Source organism: Peromyscus maniculatus, chromosome 21, assembly GCF_049852395.1.
Source record: "Peromyscus maniculatus bairdii isolate BWxNUB_F1_BW_parent chromosome 21, HU_Pman_BW_mat_3.1, whole genome shotgun sequence".
Classification (NCBI taxonomy): domain Eukaryota; kingdom Metazoa; phylum Chordata; class Mammalia; order Rodentia; family Cricetidae; genus Peromyscus; species Peromyscus maniculatus.
Genome location: NC_134872.1, coordinates 35,513,830 through 35,535,268, shown reverse-complemented (window position 1 = coordinate 35,535,268; position 21,439 = coordinate 35,513,830). Strand labels below are relative to the sequence as shown.

At 42.5% G+C, this 21,439-nt stretch overlaps 1 protein-coding gene across 1 annotated transcript in view; it reads left to right on the top strand.

The window, feature by feature from the left end:
- Nucleotides 1–19,765, top strand: part of Tmem182 (transmembrane protein 182) — a 48,668-nt gene extending 28,903 nt beyond the window's left edge. The window contains exons 4-5 of the mRNA XM_006987498.4: nucleotides 4,032–4,169; nucleotides 19,453–19,765. Coding sequence (XP_006987560.1) covers nucleotides 4,032–4,169; nucleotides 19,453–19,673 — 359 coding nt within the window. The 3' untranslated portion in view covers nucleotides 19,674–19,765. The remainder of the gene's footprint in view (nucleotides 1–4,031; nucleotides 4,170–19,452) is intronic.
- The last annotated feature ends 1,674 nt before the right edge of the window (nucleotides 19,766–21,439 follow it).

The following is a 21,439-nucleotide window of genomic DNA, read 5'->3' as shown; positions in this document are numbered from 1 at the left end:
CTGCTTCTACCTCCCAAGTGTTAGGATTAGAAGAAGATACCACCACACCCAGTTTATGCTACACTGGGAATCAAACCCAGTGCTTTGTGCATGCTAGGCAATCACTCTACCAACTAAGCTTTATCACTAGCCCCTGAAGAATTTATTAAAAATAAATGTCCTATTCTGGATTGACAGCTAGAGAGCCTGCATGGGACTGACTTAGTCTCTCTGCATGTGGATGGCAGCTGTGTAGCTTGGTCTGTTTGTGGGGCCCCTGGCAATGGGATCAGGACCTGTACCTGGCACATGAGCTGGCTTTTTGGAACCCATTCCCCATGCAGGGATGCCTCACCTAGCCTTGATGCAGGGGAAGGAGCTTGGTCTTTCCTCAACATGATATGATGCGCTTTGTTGACTCCCATGGGAGGCCTGCCCCTTTCTGAACAGAGGAGGAGTGGATGGTGGGGGATAGATAGGAGGTGAGGTGAGGGAATGGGAATAGAGGAGGAAGGGGAAACTGTGGTTGGTAAGTAAAATAAAAGAAAAAATTATTTAAAAAAAGAAAAATAATAAACTTTCTAGCAATTTATCATCAGTAAATGTCTTGTTTGTATATTTATTTTATGTACCTATATAGTAAGGTTGCATAAAAGTTTTTTTTAGCAAGCTTTAAGAAGCCTTACCATCATTTATAATCTTATATACCACAAACTCTGTAGTGTGACCTTCTAGAAGCTCTCATTGGTCAATACATACATCTTTGTTTCACAGAAGAGACAGTGCCTTAGGAACCTCCAGCTATCAATTCAAGGTTATTATTATTCATTGAGGTAGTGACAGACACACAGGACACCAATTCTAATACCTACAATTTTCTACTACATTATGTTGACCATAGTTTAGAATTTGTATGTGGAAATGGGTGTGGTCTGTGTCTGTTCTCTCTCTCTCTCCTCTCTCTCTCTCTCTCTCTCTCTCTCTCTCTCTCTCTCTCTCTCTCTCTCTCTCTCTCTCTCTGTGTGTGTGTGTGTGTGTGTGTGTATGTCTCAAATGTGCAGCAGATACCTAAGGAGGTTAGAAGAGCGTTTCAGATCTGCAGAAGCTGTATTCTACCGGTAGTTGTGAGCCACTTGATATGGGTCCTAGGAACGAACTCAGGTCCTCTGAAAGAGCAGCTGGTGACCCTAACTACTGGGTCATCTCTTAAGCACCTGCTAACAATAATTTTAAACTTTAGTATTTAAATTCATCCTAAGGAATTTAGAGGAGAAAATTATAGTTTTCTCTATTCACAGATACTAATCACATTTTCCTTTTTTACTTTCGATTTTTCATGCATGGTTTTGTTTTGAGTCATCTTGACCTCAAGATCCTCCTTCAGAAGTTCCTGTGGGATGGGTCTGCTGAGGCAAATGCTTCATTCCTGGGTCACAGATGGCCTTATTTCTCATCTGTTTCTCTAAGACATTGTCACTAGATGCGGAATCTTAGGTTAGGGGGGCTTTCCTTCTGTCACTTGAGATGTTCTACTGTGTTTTTCTAATTATTTCTATTTTTTTGAGATCATAATTTTTTTATTCTCTGTTCTTCCTGATAAGGAATTTGTGGTCACTGCTCCCCTGTATGTGACATGCACACGGTTTTCTCTCTCTGAATATGTTGAAGATATCTAGAGTTTTTACCCACTTTACTTCCAGCTGTCTGAGAGAATTTCTTTGACCTTATAAACTTGGGAGTTTCTTGTGTCTATAAATTTGTCAACACTCGAGTTGATTGAACTTTGCTTTAGGAACAACTTTGTTTCTATACCAAAATCTCTTGCCTCTGCTTTAGGGATTTCTACAGATACATATTTGAGAGCTTTTGATTCCATCACACAGTGTCTGGAACTCAATTCATTTTTCTCAGTGTGTGTTCCCCTTTCTCATTCGTATTAGAAAATCCATTTGCTTCACCAAACAACCCACCCACTCTCCCCTTCCTAGTCCCCTCTCAAGCACATCTCAGGATTTTACATTTTCAAAAATTATTACTGCAAACCCAGAAATTCAGCTTAGTTAATTTGTTATAGACTCTTCCTTTTCTCCTCAACATTTTCCAGAGCGTTCACTGCAGTTCACAATGCTTCTAATACCAGTTTGAAATCTAAGAACTTAGACATGACTCAGTGGCTTTCTATTTGCTGACTCATGGTCTATTCTCTTAAAGCATTGGTCAGAGTTTCATGGTCCTGGTATATCAAATAACTTTAGCTTGTAACCTAGACACGTTTGAATATTGAATTTTCAGACTTCATATGTTTTTTTAAAAATCCAGAAAATATTAACCTATTATTTCAGCACTAAATCATTCTTTTCATTCTGTCCCTTATGTTTGTGGTGGCAGTTTTGACATCAACAGAGCTTTCAGAAGCCTTGGGGTCCTACTCTTGGTGTGTCCTACCTAGGGGCTGGCTCTCTGGCTCAGATGACTTCACGGTGTCATCTGTTTCTTAAAGATTTTGTCACACTCCCTTTGGCCTCTGGGCCTGAGGAACCCAGGAGTGAGATTGATGTTAGTGTAGGTCAGAACAAAGAACTATAGTCTTCCAGCTCTCTCCCCTATGCAGTTTCCTCTGTCCCCTCTCACTTCGAGATCGAGTTCTAGCCCAGCTTAAGCTTCCAGGATTATGGTATAGATCTCTGTAATTCTGCCACACAGCAAAAAGAGCAGGAACCAAAAGGAAATATTTAATGAGGATTTCCCCACTGCTGGGAAAACAAAGATCCCCTTTCCAGGTTCCTCTGTGAGAAGCATGGATCATCTCCTGGATCTTGGGTGCTATGCCTCACTGGGGTAGAAGTTCCCAGATGCATTCTGGGGAGAACTGTGTTTCCTGACTACTGAATATTTTGCCAGCCTGACCACAGTTACAAGATACATATAGCAGGTCTGGGAGCTATGGCCCAGTGGTCAGCATTGGAAAGTAAGATGGAAGCTAACTGTTTCTGCCCCTGCAATCAGGGCTCAGTCACCTCCAACCAATAACAGCCTTTCTTCCCCCAAACTGTGATGGCCCCTCTTCTCAGCTTTCTATAATCCTGTCCTTTGTTTCTTAGGATGGCAGTTGATTGACATGTTTATTCCTTGCAGGCAGGATTGAGACACATACATTTTATTTCCCAATAAAAATTCTATATTTTCCTTAAGAAAATTGTAATTTGACTAATATGTCTCACTGAGATCACCCCCATTTATACAAAAGAGAACTCATTTTGGTGTTTTTGCCTTAGGGAAATGATGGATTTGTTTAATAGATTGGTAATTATCCAGCTCAAAAATGATCATTAAGACGCCTTTTCATTTGATTACTGTAAATCACTAGCCCCACAGTCCATTAATCACTAGCTACATGCAGTACCTCGGCTCTGTCTGTCCTTGAGTAAACGACTCCCATACAACTTCCTTCCTTTAATACAAATATTTAATAAAAGTCATATTCCACACATATCTGACACAAAGTTTCTTCTGATACAAACTTTTCTTAATGATGTAACTTTTATTGTCTTAAGAATAGTTTCCATGAGAGCCACAGTCTAAATAGAAGCCAGCTTTTTTTTGGTTAAGGCTTTCAGAGGCTCACCATTGTACAAATATCATTAGTGGAGTGAAGCAGTGTTTTATGTGTCCCAGAGTAACCTTCTGTGTGGCCCTTGGATAGCTAGTGTGAATCACCAATCTGTGATCACACCGGGCAGATCCTTAAGTATTCCCACTTCCAAAATGGGAAAAAAAAAAAAAAAACGTGGCCAGAGGAATGAGCTCCTGGAGCACATTTAGAATTTGCGTGGTACAGATGCTGAGCAAGAAGCATTACGGAAGTGTGCCGAGATGGGCTGAGCCTGGTTTCTGGCTAAGGATTTCTACTGAAGATCATTCCTGGTCCACTGTGTGAGTTTCTACCCAGCAGTCCCTGAACGAAATTAGAGTACTGAGGAACGAACTCCCTGTGGGACAGCCTGCTACAACCAGGGCTGACTTGTTTCTCGTCCTCTGTTCTTGGCTTCCAGTTTACCGTGGCTTCTGGGCAGTCCTGCTGCTTCTGGGGGTCGTGGCCGCCTTGACCGCGAGCTTCCTCATCATCTGCGCAGCCCCCTTTGCCAGTCACTTCCTTTACAAAGCTGGAGGAGGCTCGTACATCGCCGCAGGTAGGTACAGCACCCAAGGCATGATTTCTAACCACGTCCCCTGTATTTTTTGCCTTTGGTTTTAGACACAGGTCTCGAGTTCAGACTTTGATTAATGGTAATACAGTGATGCTCAGATACCGTAATTCTTCACTTTGTGCCTGTCGCTTTCTATAGACTTACCATTTTCCATGAGCTGGCAGCCTTTGCCTATTGAACCCCTCGTAGACAGATGTAAACACCAAGGCTAATGATTCACCCTGATGTAAGGGATATAGTCTATAATTTTTCATCTGTAATGTGTCTTCTATGCTCATACCATAATGTATAAATAGAAGGCTGGTATTGACGATGACAAAATTTCTAGAAGGTAGATGGTGTCTTAGTTAAGATTCTCATTGCTGTGATAAAATGCCATGACCAAAACCAACTTGGGAAGGAAAGAAAATTATTTCGCTTACACTTTCATGTCAAAGTCCCTCACTGAAGGAAGTCAGGGCAGGAACTCAAGGCAGGGATTGAAGTAGGGACCACCAAGGAGTGCTGCCTACTGGCTTGCTCCTCTTTGCTCAGCCTGTTTGCTTGCAGAACCCAGGACCACCAGTCCAGAGTTATCACGATCCATACACGGCTGGGGCCTCCCCTATCAAACACTAATTAAGAAAATGCCCTGAAGACTTGCCTATAGTCCAATCTTATGGTGGCATTTTCTCAATTCTGGTTTCCTTTTCTCAGGTCAAGCTGACAAAAACCAAAACCAAAACCAAAACCAAAACCAAAACCAAAACCAAAACCAAAACCAAAACCAAAACCAAAACCAAAACCAAAACCAACCAAACAAACAAAATACAACTACAAAACCCAACAGGACAGGTGGATTTGAGCATGACTTACCGAACTCACTGTGGCATCATGAGAATGGAGTGTTTCTATGTGAGACCATAGTGGAAGTTATAGGAAAAACACTGATGATGTTTTGCTGTCTTTAGAATCACTGCATGACAGCACAGGATAATGTTCTTCAAATTTCAATCAGTAATCAGTTAGCAATACCCCTTTTACATAACACAGTGCTTATCTCTTCATAATGAAGATAACGATCACATATGGTTCCTCTCCTAACGCAGCATCATTCTGAGGAGCAGGCAGTTTAACTGGTTCTGTCCTTCTTTTCCATTCTATTCTGATGCCTCTCTTTAGTTGGATGCACCTGCTAGAGCTCATGGCTATTTCATCTTTGCCCATCTTTACTAAGGTATAACCCACATACCATTCATTCTACCATTTTTAACTGTGTAATTCAGTGGAATTTTTAGTACATTTATGGGCTTGCCCAAACATCACCACCATGTGCTTTCAGAATATTTTAATCATATTATAAAGGAAACCTATCTTCCCTCTTCCTCCTCTCTACCAGAAACTACTAATCTCCTCCCTGTTTCTATGTGTTTACCTATTTGGAGTGTTTTATCTAAAGGATATCACATGCTTTTCGGAAGAGATTCAAAAAAGAAATACTATTTTCCTCCAAGCTTGTACAGTGCCTATCTTGGAAGCTACTAAAGTAGTTGATCATGACAATAGATCTGTGGACTTTTAATTTCCTTGATGGCACAATCATAAATCCAGTGTGCATGATTTTACAAGGATAGTAAGAAAATTAACATTGCATGAAACAGAACATCACAGTTCATGGTACCATTTGGTGTAGGAAAAGTTCAGAGACAACTGAAGTTAACTATCCACTAGAAGTTTCTATCACCGAACACAGTCTTTAAACAATAGTGATGTCAATGACTCAAGTGTTAGCCTTGAACACTGTTGACAGAAGAACTTTTGAGTCTGACACCTGTCTATTATTAATAATCTTACAATTTTGTCCTTTCAGGAACCGTAGGAAACATGGGCTGCTTTTCTTATTTATTATGTATAGTGTTCTTTCTGGAAGTATGCCTTCACACCAGAAGAGGGCACCAGATCTCATTATAGATGGTTGTGAGCTACCCTGCAGTTGCTGGGAATTGAACTCAGGACCTCTGGAAGAGCAGCTAGTGCTCTTAACCTCTGAGCCATCTCTCCAGCCATGGGCTGCTTTTCTTGCCTCAGATTCATTAGCTAGGAAGGGTTTGTTTGCACCATGCTGAGTGCAGAGTGCCACAAGTTGTCACTTCCAGAAGGGCACTGAATTGAGCTTCTAATGCTTTATTTGGTTAGATTTCATAAATTTCAATAATGAAGAACATTCAGTCTATGGGCTGAGGAGTCCAAATTCCCATTTTTTCTGGGGCTTGTCTGACCATCACTTCCGTGAGTGAGACTCTCCTGGTTGCCTGCTCTACTGTTGTGCTCTGCCAGGCACTCAGGAACAGGTGCAGTTTGGTCCTAGGGCACTGTAGCCAATTTACCGATGCCTCAAACAGGACTGAGCACTTTATTTATTTGGGCAGATGAGTCTTAGGGAAGGGCACAACCGAATTCCAAATGGCTGATCTGGGGTGTGTGCACATACAAAGGCTCTTTGTCATTAGCAGAATGTGGGGCATTCTGTGCTTGGCAGGGGGACACTGAGATTGCAGCTGTCAGTGGGAGCAAAGGGTTGGTCCATGATCTCTCTATGCTGTGCCAACTCAGGGCAGGGCTTGGAGAGCAGGTGTAGCCTCACCCTGTACTTGGGCAGATCCTCCCTTGGGCAGGCCAGGCCATGTGTTTCCTGAGAAGGTGCAGCCCTGAACAAATTCTGTAGTAACTGCCAGGTTACTGTAACTGCAAGTCTATGCCTCAGTGATGCACATACCCAAGAAAGCCTTAGCAAAACTGCTGGAGGGCTCTGATAAAGAGAAGGTGAGTATCTACCTCTCTCTGGATGTTAGCATGGAAAGAAGACAGAGGAGGCATTAAAATGAGCAGGCATGGAAATCTAAACGTTCAGGTTATATGGAGAACATTACAGAGATGAGTGCCTATAATCCCAGAATTAGCATAAAATAACCAGAGTAGTTATTGCAATGAATGAGCAAGACACTGATGTGTAGGAGAAAGTGCAATGGCATCATCTGGACAACCCACAGCAATGGCAGGAGGGGTAAGCCATCATAACTAGAAGGAGGGAACTGAAGATATGGCTCAGCTGGTTAAGAGTACTGGCTGCTCCTCCTGATAACTTGGGTTGGATTCCCAGCCCCCATATGGCTGGTCCTAATTATCTGTAACACAGACATGCATGCAGGCAAAATACCATACATTGAAAATAAAAACAAATACATTTTAAATTGTAACAAGAAGCTGTTTCACCAGCTAGGCAGAATAAGCGGGCTCTCTTCCCATTATACAGTAACCTGCCTTGTCCAGAGTGGTACCCTGGCTGACTGCTGAGCTTTTGTGTTGATGGTTAGAAGCAAACAAAGCTTCACACCTGCTTGGTGGAGTAGCAGGAAGCTAAGTTTTGGTGAAATTCCTGCTGGCCTCTTGGGTCATCATCATCTTGTCAATCAAAGGTGACAGCCTGGGCAATTTGAATGGAAGCAAGGGATAGCCCTGCTATGAGAATCTAGCTTCTGCGTACAGATGGAGGCAGAGCTCACTTTGTGTCCTACCCATGTGCTCTGCCACATTTTGACTTCATAGTGCCCTCCTCCTCCTCCTCCTCCTCCTCCTCCTCCTCCTCCTCCTCCTCCTCCTCCAGGACAGCTATTTCCCAGGCTAGCATTGCTCACCAGGGACATTTGCAGAGTGAGCTGGCATGAATTATATAAGCCTTCCATCATGCAGGACAAACAGCCTGAATCCCAGCCTTCAACAGCTTGCCAGGGCCCCTCTTGCTCTGGAAGAATTGCCATGGGAAAGAGTTTGGATGTGAGCCATCTTAGGAATGCAGGTCAGTAAAGGCTGGCTTGGAAGACAGTAGGGTTTGTGGCTTTTTCCTCCAGAAAAATCAAGGATAGTGCAAAAGATTCCTAAGAAATCACAAGTATTTCTGCACGTGATAGGAACACTCATAACAACCTAATACTGGAGATGTTCTCCTATGTGTGAGGAGAAATAGCCATTAGGAGCCGTGGATTTAGCTCAGAGGCTCCTTTCTCTCTGGCTGAGACTGAACCTAAGGTTCACACAGGGGTATGATGTACACACCTTGTTTCAGCCATACTCTTCCATATAAATAACAGGAGAGAAGTGTGTGGAAAGGCTCTGATAAGAGCAGGAAGAGACAGGAGACCCAGAGCAGGAAGAGATTAGGAAGGAACTGCTTGCTGACAAGGTGCACCTGCTGCCCAAGTGCCTGTATTCTGAAAGTTCCAGGCTGTAAACAGTGCCTATGCCTGACGAGCAGAGGGGGGCTCTGTGTGGCGAGAAGAGTTGGGAACAAATATGTGGCTATGGGGACTTTGCTCAAGTCTCTTTCAGACTTGTCTTTCCTACTGTGCAAGAAGTGGACAGTCTTCCAGAAGAAGCTAGAAGCCAAACTTCCATCAGGGAGTGGAGTATTTTCTAAAGTCCAGGGCTCCATTTTCACTCCTAGTGCTGCTGTGCTGGAGGTGGGTGTGGAAAGAGTGCTTGGGAGAAGCTGTGTGTACTGACTTGTACCTGCCACATGCCCTCGGAGTAGAAACAGCCCTCCAGTTGATCATCTGCAGAGTGGTAGTTTGGATGATCCTAGAACAGCACTCTTGGGAGACCATAAAGACCTTGCCACCTTCACGTTCCATGGAGAGAAATCTTCCTGGTGCCTTCGGTTGCATTATGGCGGACTGTGCCTACATGTGCTTCCTGAGTGTGATACTATTGTCATGTGGGAAGCTTTCTTTCAAATTACACTGTCTGCTATCCTGGGTCTGACATTTTGCACAAATGCCATGTGCTAGCTAGAGTAAGCAAGATTCATCCGATCCTATCTGGGCAAGATCTGCAAAGATTTTTCTTTCAAAAATATTCTAAAACGTTACACCATCCCCCAGATGCTTCCGTGAGAGGAGATGAGCCACAGGATGTTGTTCCAGAGAGCTGTCACACCTCCGCCTGTATATGTTGGGGACAATCTGAGTCATGGCTTAGTTTCTGACTCAGCACATCTAGCATTCAAGAGGCCAGCACAATATTAATTTGGAGGATCCTTGATGGAAAACCTAGAACTTCAAGTTGGAATAATGCTTCCCATCACTTCAGCATCCCCCTGAAATGTGGCACTCTTCTGAGAACTACAGCTAAGGGCTTCTCCATTTATTTCAGCTCACATACTATTCTGTTATATAATCAATCATTTATTTCAGGGGCCATCGGATGTGTGAAACAGAAAGGCTTTTGCTGGTCTTTAAGTAGCGTGTCTTGTCTGGAATTAGGCTTGTTCTCATGTGCTTTATTCTGCTTTCCAGAGAGTGAATATCCCTTGCATCTACTTACTCTGGACAGTAAGGGATCTCATTGCTCTGCAGATACCTTGTATCAGTCCAAATTTCCCTTTGACCAGTCGCTTTGCTGAGAACCAAGTAGGAAGTGATTGAGGAATATTGTGTTCGTTTCTTCACTGACTTTTATAACTTCCGACACTTTTTCCTCTCATTCAGTTCTCCTGGGAGTTGGGAGTGACGGTGGGGAGAAGCACATTTTAGTAGAGACCCAGTGGGACGACCACACTGACCTATGCTAGAACTCTGTGGTACAAAGAATTTTCACTTCCTATAATGAGAGGGCTGGTGGGGAGGGCCAGAAGATTTGATAAACTGGTAATGTAAAGCAGAAAACACCCTTCAGATGGGTGAGTCCCAGTCTGGATGGGTTTGTGCTTGCTTATACGGGGTGAGACTGTGGGGGAGACTGGTGCCATCTGCTGGTCAATTTTAAAAAGACATGACGGGTAAACATTCCATCTAGGTCTCAGAGCTGGAAGGAACCAGGAGTTCATTCTTTGGCGTCCAGACCAGTTCTGAAACAGCAGGGTCACACGAGACTCTCTGATGCTATAGAACACTGGAGATAACATTCTCTAGCCATTAGCAGAAACTCATGCCAAACCTTGACGAGGAGGAGGAGGAAGAGGAGGAAGACAAAGACGATGATAGCTGGTGCTTCTTAAGAATAACATGTTCCCAGCACAGTGCTGGATGCTGTGCTTCATTTTATTCTCCATGACCTCTTTCTTATTTGGGATCATATATGATCACCGCTTTACCATTGAAGTAACAGATGGAGAACCAAGACGCATGCTCAGGGCTACTTAGTGGTGGAAAGCTTTCCAGCCAGTGACATGTGATGAAAGCCTAGGTGGTCAGAATCCAGACTTGTGCCTTTCAAACATATCCTGAAACTCAGGGATTGTGAATAAAATTTCCCTTAGGGTTGAATGAAACTCAGCTTCTCAGGTGAAATCCTAGTTGCCTGTAGATGATTCTCTGTTTATTCCTGCATTCTCAATGGTGTCCATTGTAATGAGCACACAGATGTTTAATGTTGAAAATTATCTTCAAGTGTTTGGGATACATACTCCTGTATGTAACATGTAGGGTCAGCTAACCAGATAAAATCATGACTCCAGAGAAGGAAAGGAAGAGGCAGCAAATGTATTTGGAAAGTGGTTGGGTGGTGTGTGCAGAGGTGAACACCAGATAGATAGGCTGGTATATTGACTGTACTGCCAGAGCAATTAGGACAGAATCACAAGACTACAGACACAACAATGGGGAAGTCTAAGAAAATGAGTGCAGGAAACTGGACACAGTGCATTAGTTGTTTTAAGCTTCCGAAATAGGATACATTAAAAGAGCATCATTTGACGCTAAGAGAAAACAATCGCCCATTAGTCTAAAGAAGAAACAACAAATCATTACAAAGTACAATCTAACATATTTTAAAGGACATTTAGCTGGTGTGCCCAGAAAAACAGTCTTAGTTTTAATGAATGCAATATTCATGAAATTACTTTGAAAGTGCATTAGAATATAATGAGAAGTATTACTATTAGCAAACGCATAATTGGCAGATTTCCCTCTTCCCTTTTTCATAACACAGAGAGGATAAAAGACATGTGTTGGACTTGGCAGTAGGACTAGCAGTGAGGTGGATCAGCTTGCATGAGTCCCTTTTGTGGAAATACATAGAAGCCTCAAACACTGACATTTACCAGGTGCCCAGGCTATCACACATTAAATCACATGACAACAGGCTAGTAAATATCGTGTTCCTCTTAAGATGATAATATGAAGTATGTTAATGTTAAATGTAATGTACTTATATGAAGAGACTCTGAGATTCCATCCAGACGGGTTCCACTGGTTGCCTGTTCCCAGGCATCCAGCCTCACGCCATCTAGTTCTTTTTCATAGTTATAAATATTAATTTTTTAAACATAAGGCTAGAAATGGTCCTTGACTGTTGGAGACTTGTGTCTCCTTCCAAAGGAGTCCCAGACAAATGGGCACAGGCATGAGTCGTCTCCTGATTACTACGTTGGGGACTAGTTAGTTCACAGGTGTTTTACAATTAAACTTCATCATATTTCATACTGCTTTGCATGTTACTTTTTGTTTCCCAAGTCTGAAATGTTGAAAGTTTTTTTTTTTTTTAAATGAAGGAGCCAAAACCAACTGATTACAAAAGGCCCCCTATGCTACAGGCTTTCAACAATGTAATTGTTCAGTAGCACCATTGAGTGACCCTTGAGAGCTCTGCATAGAAATCGGAGTTAGTGTAGATAATTAAGGTTGTACTCTGCTGGGGTTTCCCCCCCCCAAGAGTTGTGTTTTCAGTTGGACTGAGCAGGGCAGCTGGGGGGTTGGGGTCGGAGAGAAGGTGCATTCAGCTTGTGCCAAGCACCAACACAACCCAGGGTCATTATGTCAGCTCAATATGCCATGATGCTCCATAAAATATTGCCACTCCTCCCCCCCTCCAAAACTATTTGGCCTAAGCAAATGATCCATCATTTCAATGCTCCATGAATATGTCAAAGTACCACAGAACAATTCATTGATTGTAGCTTCTTTCCTAACAGTCCACACCTAGAATCCCTCAATGAGTCCTCGCCAGTGGATGAATGGATAAACAAGCTGGGCTTTGCTGCTAACATGTACCACAGGGGGCAAGGGTTGAACTGAGAGATGCTTAGTGAAGTGTGCCAGGAAAACCCACATGCTGCAGGGCCTTCACTGGCAAGATCTTCTAAAGTCACAATGAGACACACCATTTGGTAGAGTAGGGATGGGTTATACGCAGACAGGGCATAAAGGATTTCTCCAAGGGAAAAATACGTTGTAGTTCCCTGGTGTTTGTTTGTTTTTTTCCAAACTCATCAATTCATACATTTTGAACCTGTACATTTTGCAAAAATCTAAAGTGTACATTGATGAAAAGGATGGGGAAAAGAAACACCAAGCTGGGGAGGGATTTGTTCATTAGAAAGAGTTTCAAAGTCCCAGAGTTTAGTATGAGTTAGGAGCTAAGTTAATACATGTTTACATGAAGGTTGTTTGTATATTTTCCGCAAACATTTCTTGTTGTCGCCCTCCTCCCCAAAGGCATCTAATGCCCCTGTACATACCTAAGGGAGGTATTTGTGACAGCTCTCATGTGATTTCATCCTATGGTGAATCAGTGTCTCCACTATGAACTGACAGTGGATGACTCCCTTTCGGTCTTCCTTGGGGGCACGCTGGCTAAAAAAAGTTCTCTGTTGCCGTTCGGAGTCCAGAGTTTTCTTTGCTCCTCTTCTTAGTAGAAGTCTCTGCTGCCTTCCGGACAGCTCAACTTTGAGGGTCACTGTGTCTCTCTGGAGCTTCTGGGATTGTTTTCCTTGTTCTTGGGACTTTGAGGATATTTCCAGACTAATGGGGCACACATACCACTGGGCTCCAGTCTGAGCTATCCTCTTGGATAGTGTTTGATCTGTCCAAGCTACTGTAGATTTAGCTACTATAGACCGCCTTTTCCCCTCCCTCCCTCTCTGCCTTCTTCCCTCTCTTTCTCCTTTCCTCTCTCACTCCCCCTTCCCTCCTCTCCTTCCTTCTTTTCTTTTTTGGGGGGGATTGAAGTATTGCTGTTTATCTCTCATTGGCCTGGTACTCACTACATAACCAAACTTGAATTGGCAGCAAACCTTCTGCCTCAACCTCCTGAGTACTGGTTACAGGCATGGGCCACTCTGCATGCTTACAGATATCATTTCCATCCTCAAAAGGAGGCCCAAGGTAACCTGAGTCTGCCATGCACAGACTTTGCTACACTTACCTCCTAATTGTCTGTAGAGGTCTCTGCTCAATCTTGCCCCATCTCTAGAGTGTGTGCATCTCCAAGTACAGAAAAAAAAATTTGTCCTGATTCTAATTTTCCTTTTACCTTAACTTCCTTGGATTGACCCTTTTTCAAATTATGGCATTGTGTGATCTTTCCTATGTCTGCTAAAAGTTGAAATGATTTGTCAGTGAACTTGCTTATCAGCAGAATAAAAAGATACCAAAGAATGACCTTGCATTCATAATTCTTCTCAAAGTAGCCCACCACCACCTATGATTTAAATACAGACACAGGGAATGTAGTTTTACATGAAGAGTTGAAGATCAAGTTTATCATTTCAAGTCACTCCCAAACATCGTTAAAAACGTCGTGCACACTGTATCAATTACCTTTCTGCTGTTGTGATCAATGTCATGGCCAAATTGGATGACTTATGAAAGGAAAAGTTCATTTTGCCTTACGTGTCCAGAGGGATCGGAGCCTGCCACGCCAGGGTAGCATAGCAGCAGGTGGCAGGTGTGGTGGCAGGAGCAAGAAGCCGAGAGATCGTGTCTCCAAGTGCAAGTGAAGGAGAGAGGGTGGAGTGAAAGTAGATAAGAGGGTTTACTCTCAGAGCCCACCCCCCAGTGACACACTTCCTCCAGCAAGATCAAACTCCCTAAAACTCAATGGAAAATGTCACCCACTGGGGACCAAGTATTCAATGCCTGAGCCTATGAGGGCATTCTCTTTCAATCTACCACACACACATACTGCTAGAAAAGAACATAGAACTTCTACAATTTACTTTGCTTCTTAAAAGACAACACACAAAAAACACAAAAAGAAACTTTATTTCTTTGCCTCAACTTTCTGCATCCAAACATACTTCTGAATCTGTTTTTATAGCATAGTGAAAAAGGTTTTCTAGTGTGAATCTTTTTCCGTTCTTGTGTGTGTGTGTGTGTGTGTGTGTGTGTGTGTGTGTGTGTGTGTGTGTGTGTGTGTGTGACAGGACCAGCTGTCTTTTTATGTGGAGGAGACTGCTTTGGTCTTGAAGGAGTCCACATGATGTACTCCCTGATTGCTTCTATCATAGATGACTATGCTCAATGTCTGTTTGTAATGGAATGTTATGCTTTTTTTTTCCTGGGGAGTAGGGCATAAGTTTTCAAATTGAATTTATGCATATAAAAGAAAATAACTTTGTGAGACAATCCATGTAAAATGTATAGGTCTAAATGACACTTGCACATGTTATCTATGAGTGACTCAGTGTACCCTTCAGGTTACTCAGTTCCTTAGCCCTTGTTCAGCATGACCATAAATCCTAATGCTCTTTCAGACCATTCTTTGATTTTTCCTTTGGTGAGCTATTTATTGATTTTGAAAGTTAGACTCCAGAAAACAGGTGTCATAAAATTTAATTGTAAATAAATTTGGGATTTTGAAATAGATGATCACATTTAATAATCATTTTATTTGAAAACAAATGGTTGCCTAGAGCTCAGCATTGGTTTCTATTCCGCTGAAGCCAGGGTGGCAGGTGGGCTTGAAATGTGGCACCTTTGTTACTCAAGCTTGTTGGTGTTTATGTTCTATAAATAAATCCTCAACTGTAGACAGATAATAGAGGGTTTGTGTAAGTAGTGTTGTCCTCTGGAGACACTCTGCTCAGCATCTACCAAGTCACTGAGTGATTGCTTATAAAGAGTCACAGTGCCCTGCCAGAGGGATGGAAGTCTTTTCTGATGGATCCACATGTTGCCTTCCTCCCTCTCCACCCATATTCCTCCCAGCACACATGGCCACAGGTTTGCCCTATTTTTCCCTTCAAGGCGTTTCCTTTTTCTTTAGTTTGGGGACTGCCTTCATTGTTACACAGAAGTTGCAAATGCTTTCACCCACCTCCCATCATTATCATTTTTGCAACTATCCCTTTAATTTCTTTAATCACAAAGGATCTGACCCTGGACCATGAATTGTATTTACTTGTATTTTACTTGAGTCCCCATCAAGCCAGAATTAGCTCTTCGACTTCCCGGACCATGGAATTTTTCCAGAGCACAGGCCTCTGGGTTTTTGGAGTGGTGTTGGATTTGGGTTTTGATGCCTTTTCATGACTGGATTAGGCTCTGCATTTTGGTGCAGCACCAGATCCATTCAGTGACACCCCCAACACACACACACACACACACACACACACACACACACACACACACACACACACACACACACACACACAAATCACCTTGACATAGCCCTGGTGATGTTCATTTTGATCATTTTGAACAGCATGGCATTAGGCAGGTATCTTTAGCAAAATGTTACCCTTTGCTTCTTTATAGTTAGCATGTTGTGGAAGGTCTGAGTCTGTGGAGTATTCACTGTTTCATCTGCATTTCTCATATCCATCTCCTACCTGTCGACTACTGTGGATTCAGTTCGACACGATAGAGATCATCCTTGATGTCTATTCTTTTCGTATGGCTCTAATTAGAATTGATGATCTGTTGGTTTGATTAGTTAGTCTAGTTTTATATAGCAGCTACTTGACTCCCCTCCTGCCCACAGACCTTGTACAGGTTCTTGTGACTACCTCATTGCATTAGCAGTTAAAGCATTGTGGTATGGTGTGAATACCTTCCCCATAGTTCACACCCACCTCTCATCCCTACTTATCACTTGTAATTTAATGGGTAGGAAGGTACTGAGTGTTTTGCCCCATGGGTAAGATAGAAACCTAAACTGATTTCATGTACATTAAATAGTCTGTGTCATCAATTAATGAACAGATTAAGGAACTAAAGAAATGAATATTTTTTAACGCTTTCATGATGCATTTTCTCTTTAAATAACAGCATTGTTTAAGTATAAGTTATTTCTCATTAATAATCATCTACATTATTGCTCATGATGTACTTTTTAACATTCTTAATATAATATTGACTTTTAAAAAGATACATATAGGGTGACTGGTTTTTCACAAAGGCAATTTCATTTTTTAATAAGAATATCTGAAAACATGATGGAAGGAAGTTCAAAACCATACCAACAAATAACATGGAGATTTGTAGTATGTTTTCAGAAGGCAAAGGACATTCTGTAAGTGCCCAAGCCTTTACACTAACAGGGAATACTGTGTATGAAGTTGCTGTAAAAATGTGTTTGAAGGCACAGAGTCACTGCTGAACACATGCTACCACCATATCGTTGTCAGAAAACCTCAAGTAAAGCTTTGTCAAGAGTTTGTTCTTCAGCTGCGTCTCTGCACTTTCTCTGATACAGCCGTTACTCATTGATAGTTGCTCTGACCAGCATATGCACATACAATACAGATCAGAGAGTGAAGATTCTCTCTTACTAGGGAAACAAACTGCTTGATTTCACGTATTGGGGAAACATATTCACGTAGCCATAGCTGGAATGGTCATTATGAGTAGGTTTAAACTCAGGTACCAGTGCATCTTGACATGGTGACAAACCTTTCTTTTGTGTCTAATCCTCAAGATTCTTTCTGAACTTGATGGCCTGGTGGTGGGGCGTCACCCTCTGTGCAGTAAGCCAACAATGAAATGTGCTGAGTAACTTGAATGGCTGGGCTCTTAAAAGATGCTCTCTTCTATCAATATGCTGCCATGTCTGCCCTTCACAATAGAAATGCAGCTAACGTTCAGAAATGTAGTTGTCAAAATATGAACATTTTACACTTGTCATCATTTGGATCTGAAGTCTTCTCCAGATGATGTGTGCTAAAGGCTTAGACACCAGCCTATTGCTCTACTGTTGGTGGTAGAAGCTTTTGGAAACAGGGTCTAAGGGAAGAAATCTAGGTCATTAGGGACATGCCTTTGAGGAGATGATGGGACCCTGGCACCTTCCTCTCCCTTGGTGCTTCATCGTTCTTAAATAAACAGTATCCTCAGCCAAGTGCTTCCACTCTGCTGCTTTACCCTGTGAAAGGTCCAAAGGTCACAGGGTCAAGATGCCATTGGGACAAATCTGAAATTGTGAGCTAAAATAAGCGCTTTCTGTTTAGAAATTGATTATCTCAGATTTATGGACACATCAGTGGACTTCAGACAATGCCAATTATTTATTCCATCCACTAAGTCAAAATGAGCAAAACTGTAACTGTTGTGCTTGATTTGACCTTTTGGCCAACATCAAATGCCCCCAAGTTCTAGGACTAGTCCACATCCTTCAGGCTATGCAGTTTGTGTGGAGCAATTTACCCACTAGGGCATCAGAAACCAGTGATGTCATCAGAAGCTGTTGATGTCATCATCAGAAGCTGTTCATGTGCTTTTGCCTGTTAGTTACAGGAGCAGCTACATCTGAAGAGTGTGTGCCCACAGCTGCTCTCAAATGCCACTCTTCATTAGCTTCCGTCTTCTCAGTGGTTAAGGTCAAGGGCTCATCGGGGTGACACATGCGCCACTCTCAGAATTCCACAGTGTTTTGAACTGATGGACCTGTGGAACCGCTCATAAACTGTGATGCTGCCTCTTCCTTTTTGTCTCCCTCCCTCCTTCCTCTTGCACCCATCCCCTTCCTCTTCTTCCTCCCCCTCCCTCTCTTCTTCCCCTCTGTCCACTTTTTGCATCCTTCACCTCCTTCCCTTTTTTCTTCCCTCCTTTGTCACTTCCTCCTTTCCTGCTTGTTTCTTCTTCTCTTCTCTTCCGCCTTCCTCTCCATACCCCTTTCTCCCTCCCACCCTTTCCCCTTTCTTCTTTTCTTCCTTTCCTCTTCTCTGCCTTTCTATTTTCCTCCCTTCTTCCCTTCTCCTTCATATTTTCTTCCTTCTTCCTCCTCCTCCTTTCCCTCCCTCTTTTCATCCTTTCTTCCTTTCCCTTTCCTCCCTCCTCCTTTTTACCTCCCTACATTACTTTCATTTAATAAAGCCTGTGATCTCAAATCTATGGTTTTATAATTCTCAGACTATTTTATCATCAATGTTCTTTCAAGACAATGGTTCCATTATATGTGTGTGTGTGTGTGTATGTCTCGAGTAGACATATAATATATCCATATATCCATTATATATATATATAGTGAACCAGAGGGGGGATGCTGAAGAGATGTCTCACTGGTTAAGAGCACTGGTTATTCTTCTGATTTCCAGAACCCACATGGTGACTCATACTTACCTGTAACTCCAGTCCTAGGGAATTAAACACCCTCTTCTGGCCTCCTCAAGCACAGGCTATAGGCACAAGGTTCACAGGCATACATGTAGGCAGAATACCCATATACATAAAATAAAAATAAAGGCTAAAAATTTTCATATATGTTTGTCATTGCACATTTTGCACATTCAGGTGGTCATATCTGTCCCTGTGTGGCGCTCACTTAGCTTTTGTTTTAGTGGTCATGCTTGGTTGCGGCTCTATAGAGTTAGCTGAGTTCCCATGGTGTAGCAAGAGTTTGAAGAACCTGGGCTGAAAACCACTAGCTGTGCCGGTACACACTTACTGCCCTGGGGATGACGGTACTGTTGCCACTGACCCGTGGCACGTATCAAAAGAAGTAATAATGGGTTACAATGCTTGCTTAAAAACTTATATACTTTATGAAGTGTATAAATGTCAAATGCAAATGTCCACAGATTCAGCACAGTACCTGACAAACAGTAAGCACTTAATAGATGCATATCAGCTGTGGTTGTTGTCTCTCAGGCAAAATTCTCCACAGAATGCTTTAAAATATGAGGGACAACAGCATGTCTGTTCAGTCCGGTAGTCCTCAACCTTCCTAAGGCTGTGACCCTTTTATACAGTTCCTCATGCTGTGGTGACCCCCAACTATCAAATTATTTTCATTGCTACTTCACAACTGTAATTTTGCTACTGTTATGAATCACATTGTAAATACCTGTGTTTCCCAACGGTCTTAGGCAACTCCTGTGAAAAGGTTGTTTGACCCCCTTAAAGGGGTGGGGACCCACACGTTGAGAACTGCTGTTTTAGCTCCTAACGAGCAGCATGAATGGTCTCTGATTCAGCTCAGAGTTGAGGCATTCACCCTTAAACACGTGAATACTTTAGAGCAGTTCAGGGGAAGGGTGTCTCCAGAAAGGTTAATGGTCTTCTCTCTTCCTCAGGTGTCCTGTTTTCCCTGGTGGTGATGCTGTACGTCATCTGGGTCCAGGCGGTGGCTGACATGGAGAGCTACAGAGCCATGAAAATGAAAGACTGTTGGGAGTTCACCCCCTCTGTCCTGTATGGCTGGTCCTTCTTTCTGGCCCCGGCTGGCATCTTCTTTTCTCTACTAGCCGGGTTACTCTTTCTAGTCGTCGGACGGCATATTCAGCTACATCACTAAGTTTTGCCCCTCCAGTGTTCAAAGCACCATGCCTCCAGTTTCCATTTTCTGTTGATGATGGTATCAGTATAAAATCCGTTGATGTACATCAAGAGTTGTTATTTTTTTAATGAATCATTTTACTTGTGATTTCTGCTCATAAGGAAGTCCTTTGACTTCTCCAGAACCCAAAGCTGTCTGTGCTGGTGAGGAATTAATTCCCTAAGGAGTGGGTAGTGGGCTCATCATAGAGTTTGGGTACAAATGCGATCATCCACAGCAAGCCAAGTGTAGGCTGAACGTCTCCTTGACATTCACTTCTGTTATTTTATTTTTTAATAAGGAGAATAATTGAGAATGGAAAACAAATGTCAGATGACTGATTTTGTTTCTTCTCCACCTACGTGCCCATACACAGACACATACTCATCCACTGACTTCTGTGAGCAGATGATTCATTATTTAAAAATAGATAACTGTTGTCCCTGTTATCAGAACCAGAGTTCAAGTGGGACACAGCAATAATACCAAATGTACTTATTCTAGTTTATTACCAGCGGCATCATCTGTGTTTTCTTTCTTAATTATGCATGCTTACGGAAACCTTACACTGTTGGAAAGCAGTAATGCAGATTAGAACCACAGAAAGTTACAGGGGGTTAACCCTGGATTGTAATACGGTTTAAAATATGTAAAAACCAAGTGCCTCATCTGAGCGCATAATTCTATTTGATATTTTAAAATTCCCATTTAAAACTTAAATGGCTAAGATGTTCAGCACGTCTAAATTTATTGAGAGAGCGTACTTTTAATATTCCCCAGCTATAAAGATCCCAGATACTTCCATGTAGGATTATAATAGTCTTGCTTTATGAAGACCATGGCATATTAACTTGCTCCGACATTTTACAGGATCCAGTTCTTCTGATCATTTGATTCCCATATTGTCCCTCACTTTTTTCCTTTGCAGTAGATGCATTAACACTCTTAGACTCACAATTTCCTCTGACCTCCTGCAAGAGAAAGGTTTTGTGGGGAAATATTCTTTATTATTCGCTAGCACAGACATTTTGCATATCAAAGAGGTTCATTTGCCAGGATTGTTGATTGAAATCAAGCCCTTCTGAGAGGCTTCCCTGCGCTGGTACTTGCATTCTGGAAGTTTCCATGAAGGAGGAGCTTGGTGTTTGTGATGAGCAGAGAAATATGGAGAACTTGAGCTTTGTTGGGGACCCAGCGATGCCTTCTGCAGTTGTAGCAAGCAGGAGAGGCAGCACTGAGGCAGGGGGATGACCACCTGGAAGGTGCTCTGGGAAGGAGGGGTTAGCTCTGCTGGCCTGTTGAAGGTACAGTGGTGATGTTGCCTCAGCCTTCCCTACAGCCTGCTTTATACACAGAGGGAGAACTGGAAGAATGGGGGAGCCTGATCTATCTACTCACCCAGGAGGCATTTTAGTGACCGCACTTGCCTGAAATAGAAACAGCTGTTTGTAAAGCTCCAAGGGTGTTCAGCTTGTCTCTCAAACCATATCGATGCATTTTTTTTTGTGTGTGTGTGTGCGTGTTACTCCCCCTTTGTCGTCTTCTGTTTCCTTTTGATATTGCTTCATTTACTCCTTGGCTTTCTTTGGCTTGGTTATTGGAAAAATAATTCTGGGTTCTGTTGTGCATATTGCCCGTGATATTAAGCTATGGCATGCGATGAAGTTTTCCAGACGATGCTTAGATGTATCTGGTTAGTTTGTGTCATCTGAACATACAATTCTTTTTTGTAGAACTTTGGAATG